The sequence below is a fragment of the Photinus pyralis genome, unplaced genomic scaffold (genome assembly GCF_008802855.1).
Source record: "Photinus pyralis isolate 1611_PpyrPB1 unplaced genomic scaffold, Ppyr1.3 Ppyr1.4_LG3b, whole genome shotgun sequence".
In the NCBI taxonomy this organism is placed as follows: domain Eukaryota; kingdom Metazoa; phylum Arthropoda; class Insecta; order Coleoptera; family Lampyridae; genus Photinus; species Photinus pyralis.
In genome coordinates this window covers 6,083,331-6,089,698 of record NW_022170510.1, presented here as the reverse complement: position 1 = coordinate 6,089,698, position 6,368 = coordinate 6,083,331, and the positions used below count along the sequence as shown (strand labels likewise).

The 6,368-nt window shown below is 36.0% G+C and overlaps 1 protein-coding gene and 1 pseudogene across 1 annotated transcript; one reads left to right on the top strand and one right to left on the bottom strand.

Moving 5' to 3' along the window:
• Positions 1 to 647: 647 nt before the first annotated feature.
• Positions 648 to 2,158, bottom strand: LOC116167052 (annotated as a pseudogene).
• Positions 2,159 to 4,131: 1,973 nt separating this feature from the next.
• On the top strand, positions 4,132 to 5,804 carry LOC116167049 (doublesex- and mab-3-related transcription factor A2-like). Its single transcript, XM_031482286.1, has 3 exons — positions 4,132 to 4,174; positions 4,246 to 4,636; positions 4,688 to 5,804. The coding sequence occupies exons 1-3, from the start codon at positions 4,132 to 4,134 to the stop codon at positions 4,989 to 4,991; spliced, it is 738 nt and encodes a 245-aa protein (XP_031338146.1). The 3' UTR covers positions 4,992 to 5,804.
• Positions 5,805 to 6,368: the final 564 nt, after the last annotated feature.

Sequence of the window (6,368 nt, the reverse complement as noted above, 5' to 3'; positions counted from 1 at the left end):
TATATAGCAAATAGTCAATAGGGGTAATTTTTGTGGTATTGTTGTTTCTCTGATACATTATGCTTAAATGATATAAAACAACCCTTCAATTACTTTCAAAGAGTTTTTCTGTTGGGCAATAAAAGAAATTTAATTTAATTTAAATCCCACCCTGTTTTCAAATTACGTAATTTTTTTTAAATTAATGTAGTGATTTCGTCAGGTCGTTGACTAATTTTAACTCAAAATTGTGTTAGCCATCCAAAAAATTAATAATCATAGACTTTACACTCGTATGTATACTTGACATGACTTGATTTCAAATCGTGTTGAATCAAGTAGCTTGAAAATCAAGTCAAAAGTAGAAAAACCCTACCTTTGAAAATTGGGATCGCCTGTTTTAAGTTTTTGTTGATATGATGTGATGTCTATAACTAGTGCGGTTGCATTTATGACTCCACTCAGTAATTCAGATTTTTGAAAACTTAAACCTCGACCCATTTTCTCTGATCGTGATATTTAAGATAATCATAGGGAGCTTTTTTTAATAACATAACAAGGAAGCTTTCCTACTTGGTGCATAGAAATCCACTCACGCAAGTAACGCATCCTGTTTATTAAACCCTATTGCACAAAGCAATTGAACAACACATTGAAAAACACGGACAAATAATCAAAATTCTTGCTTTTGAAGCATTTCTTGCAATTTTAAGCGCTGAACTTTACCAGTAGGAGTTAAAGGAATGCGTGCCACTATCCTCACTCCTCCCCTCAGCCGCTTTTTATCCTCAACCTTCCCTTCTACGTAACATACGAGATCATCGGCCGTTACCTTGGGTTGATTTTCTAGTAACTCGACTAAACCGAATGGATGATTATCGTCGGTCTCATGGGGAAGGCCCAAAACAACCGCCCTTCCGACCGACGGATGCGCCAAAAGTACGCTCTCAATCTCTACTGGGCAGATATGGTGGTACAGGTACTTGAAACTTTCTTTAATTCGACCAGTGATGAAGAAATACCGCTCCTCATTATAGTACACCAAGTCACCCGTCTTCAACCAACCTTCCGAGTCGAACATTTCTGACGAGTCCCCGATTGTAGTAACCCGAGGTTTGGCACGCCGACCGTATCCTCAGCTCGCCTTTCCGATTTGGCCCTAAAATTTCTTCGGTATCTAGGTCGACCACCTGAAATGATTTCCATGCAGATCAAAACCGCGACTAGTAAACTTTACTTTGTAATGAAAACCGGCAATGGGGAAACCGACGGAAGTTGGATATCTCACGGTAAAACTTCTAGAATCTGCACTGTGTGGAAAGTGAAAAATCTCTTCGAATACTTCCGTTTGACCGTAAAGACTGTGAATGAACGCATCCGGAAACTCAGTTTGAAGTTTTGCGATTTGATCCGCACTTATGGAGTTACCAGCCATGGCTAGTTCCTTTACATTAGAAGGGTCGGTAAATGGAGGCTTTTGCGTTCTTACAAAAGCCATACATTCGTTCGGACCTAAAAAGGTATAGTCCATACGATAGTTCAGTATCGACCAGGGATTCATCGCGTCGAAGTCCGAGAAGACGATTCTAGTGAAACCGTTTGTTAGCGCTTTAAAAGCGAAGACGTGGAAGGCTATCCAGTAGGACGAGGAAAATATCGCAATTCGTAAGTTTTCCTTTCGATCACTAAAAAGCTGTTTTCGGAATGGATTTAGTCGAGTTGTTGATACGTACGAAAATGTGAAGTTTGAGAGCACAGAATAATGGGTATGACAAATTCCTTTTGGTCTACCCGTCGTGCCACTACTAAAAATAACGATGGCCGTCTCATCAAGGTTGGCCACTTCTCGAGGGCGAAATTGATCTTCTCGGCAATGTTCGGTCAAAAATTCTTCGAAAGGAGTGTGCTTTTCTGTTGCACCAAAAACTACTATAATTGGGTCATGCGCCAACCTTTCAGCAACTTTCTCAACCAATTCAACGGCTCCCTTATGTACGAATATCATTTTTGGATTAACTTGCTCTAGCAAATAAAGGTTTTCTTCCACTGACATCTCTTCGCATATTGAAGCCGATATCGCTCCTATGAAAAATGACGCGATGTACGGCACGATACAATCTACATCATTTGGCGAACATATGGAAATAAAATCCCCAGGTCTAATGCCCTTAAGATGCATTGTAATTGCAGTTCGAATGCACCTCATTAACAATTGGTTGTAGCTTTCTCCCACACCCGTATTCCCATCGACCGAAAGTCAGAAAATGTAAATCGAAAATACGACGATTAAGAAACCTGTGCGATTTTTTCCCCATTTTTGAACATGCAGTGGTAGCGTATTCTCCGAGGAGATTATGTTACGAAGATCTGAAATCGATTCGCCAATATTAAGGTGAATGGGTGAAATATACCTACTCACTTTGGCTTTCGTTCGCCATCACGCCACAAGTGAGAATAACTAGTTCTGAATTTAATAAATGCTTATGTCGCAGGATGGTTTTTGTCAACTTTTTACGTTTTAATGAGCCAGTCAATGCCAATGTAAACCATAGTCCTGGTCATTCAATGAAAGTAATTCGCGTGTTTTTAGTTTTAATGAGGCAATATACTAACTTAAAAATATATTGAAGACAATTGGTTGTTGCTTTGCAATTTAGCGCTGCTATTACTGATTATATATGATATTTATAATAGAGAAAATTGGAATAAATTAGAAAATTTGGAGAATAAAAATTTATTTTCTAAAGATCTCGAGACTTTGGACGCAAATAAAAACTTGAAGAGGCAGTAAGTATAATATTGACCAAAAACGAAAATCAATACCAATAATAAAGACATGATGAAAATGGTTGGTATACCTCACAATGGGGTAGCTCGATCCGGAATGGTAGTGGTTATGGGGAGATTTCGTGTATTTACCATTCCTGACCAATAATAAACCTATCTGGGAGTACACAAATTACTGCGAGTGTTAGAACTAGTAGCAAACATTGAGTTTTCAAAAAGAAAAGATAATAAAGAATAATATTCAACGATAATGTGCTAGTTTTAGATTTACATTTGTAGTGAATTTAATTCTTCATTTTTAATTAAAATTCTGCGAATCCCCCTCGGTACTAGAGTTCTCCACAATATTTTAAGGTAAATTTCATTATATCGTTTATTTATTTACAAATACTTAACAACAAATTTATAACAGTCTTAAAATGGGTTACTTTATGGCTAACAACATTCTTTCTATAATGTTCTTAGAATGTTCTCTGGAATATTCGCTGCAACATAGAAAGTTTGTTACTGTAGTATTAAGGGTGTAAGACCTAATGCTTTATCTTTTATAGCCTATTGATATCACAGACATTAATTACTTCAGCTACTTCAACATTTTTATCTAGAAAATACTTGTGGGTTAACCTCGTCAATAATGGACCTAGTGTTGTGTTACTACCTTTGCAGTTTACTTCCTAGTAGTAAAGTGGTATACACATTTTCTTATTATTTTGCATTTCCTTGTTATTTTTGAAGATTATATTCCCATAATTTTGGTAGTCGCTTTAAATATTTGCAAATTTGTTTATTGGCAACTACTAGTTTTCATTACATATTATTAAAGAGTGCACTTTTTGGGATGCAGGAGCATAAAAACTTAATATTACATAATCAAAATTATAAGAAAAACTCAAATTAAGGAAAATGTTTTGATTTTCTAATTTTACTAGTTTGCGTTGAAAAAACCTTTTATTAGTTTTGTATGAAAAACTATTTAAAAATTTGCAACCAATCTAGAAACTGAAATACTATGAACAGTGGCATATTAATACTAATATTGTTATATTAAAGAAAACTTCATTCTTATTATACCTCACGAAAAATATGCCGACCCAAATTATTGATTCTTAATGCAATTGATTGCTTCGGCATAAATTACAAAAGAATAACTTTTTTTCAACGTAAACAAGGGAAATTATAAAATTAATTCAATCAATCATCATTGATTAACGCCTAATTGTAAAAACTTTTTTATAATAAATTAAATACAACAGAAATTATAAAACATTCTGTACGTTTCTATACCTACCCAAAAAGCTGTGCATATAAATAGTGTCATTAAAAAAAATGTTGTATATGTTTTTCGCTTCAACTGATTAAATAAACATGAAAAACGTGATGAAATTAAAAAAAAACTCGCCCATACAGAGTATGAAACGAAATTTCAATTAAAACAACATAAAGTTGCATGAAGCCTAAAAACATTTCCTTTTGTTACAGAAAGGCCACGCCTAAACGTCGACGATTGCCCTCTGGAAGAATCTGATTCAGATCACGAAGATACTAAACGAATTCACCACGTCTCCCCCACGCCCACAACCACACGAACATCAGTTCCAACCCCGTCTCCTCCCGAAACCGGCACGTCCCCTGATCCTGATCTGGACGTGGAAGAAGAGCAACAAACTGAGGCACCTGAAAATTTGTCACTTAAAAAACCGGCAAGTCCCGAAACTATACCCCAACAAGCCCCTTCGTACGTACCTTATAATCCCTTCCCGCAATTTCCACCATACATGCCTCAGTTTCCAATGCAAAGATCGCCCGTGGATATTCTCCTGCGAGTATTTCCAGGCCGACGGAGGGCAGATGTCGAGGCAATATTACAACGGTAAGATAAATCATGCAGCTTTCTCCTTTTCACGTGAATTTACATATTTAGATGCAAAGGTGACGTCTTGCAAGCGATGGAGATGATGGTAAGCGGTTACCAAGAAGAAGTCGCAGCTTCCTCTGCCTTTTCACCACTAGGCCCTCCCCCAAATTTCCACCGGTACAGCCCATCGAGAAGATTTTTATCAGCACCATACGCGGGTACGGGTTATCTACCAACCGTAATTCGGCCACCGTCTGACTATGGCCTCCCGATCGTGGGTCAGGTACATGATATTTATAATAGCGAAAAAACGGCCACCTCATCCCCCAGTTCAAATACGGGATCAGACAAGACATCCTACTCCGAATAACCTTTATGGGTGTACTGTGATCCTTAATTTGACTAAAACAAAAAGGGCACCGGGTTTATTTCCCAATTCATTCTGGATACATTCGAAGCCTTCTAAATTCTAAAGGAACGTGAGCTACTAGAGAGGTGCCTGATCAAGAACAGAAGTAAATTAATTTTAATTAAAAAGTCACTTCACAATTTGATGACAAATGCTGCGATCGTACGATACAATTCATCTTACGAAATTAAAATATCTATGAAACAATTAACAAAAAGCGTTTGAAATTTCCAGACGAACAATCGCATCAAAATTTAATTATAAAATACATATGAATCAACTTCGATCCCTTGTATTTCATTTCATGAAGTCCCCTAAAGCTCGTGAATACAACATGAAGCCAGTTATTAGGCTTCTATTGTTAGCCTGTAGCGACCAGATCATATAAATTATATTGTAAACAGTGGCGTGTGTTCAGAATCATTGTCTGTTATAAAGTGCGGCTATTTCCGCTTGTTAACTGAAATACCCGTTGAAACGTCGATATTAAACTATTACCAATCACATTTAGATCTCTAATTAACACATTTATTATTCGTATTTATTCAAAGTGGGAGAATTTATAATATTTGTATATAACTGTACATCTGAATAATACTAAGAGATTTGTTATTGCCAAATTTATACATATGATGTAGGAGTAGTCGGGTAGAGTACCATATAATTCTCATTTTGTATAGACTATAGGCGTAAATGTACATAATCTGTATAAATTTAATATTTAATTATATTATTACTACTACACCTTAAAATTGTGTAAAATTCGCCAGTATAGCAGATGTTAAATAAATTGTTGTACAATGTAGTCACTAGATCATAAATGGTGTACGCTGTACTGTGTATATAAATAAACGAATTATTCAAATGATTGTAGAATTTCTTTTAATCAGCTATAATGTTTTAAGAAGGATGCGAACTAAACCTTACTCGAAAAAAGATTTGGACATGGTTGTGGACAAATGCACCCCGAGGTATGGAAAGACGGTAAGTAGAAAGCAACCCTCAACACTATTAATATAAAACAATAGCACATTTTTTTTAATTCTTAAAAAATGCGCTAATTATCTGAGCGATTTCGTCTATACATTAACTTTATTGGCTATTTTAACGAAGAGAGCTTCATCTTCGGAATATTTGCTTATTGTAAGTAAACTTAGCCCTCAAGAATATTGTTTAGTACGAAAAATTTACCCACCCCTTTATTAAGGCAAATCGCCCTTGAGAGACAATATTCCGCCAAGAGTAATATATAATTTTCTTCAGGGTCATTCTTTTTTGGGAAAGAGTTTTCTTGAGAAAAACTATTCCCGAAGTGAGATGCACTTAGGTGCGACTTTT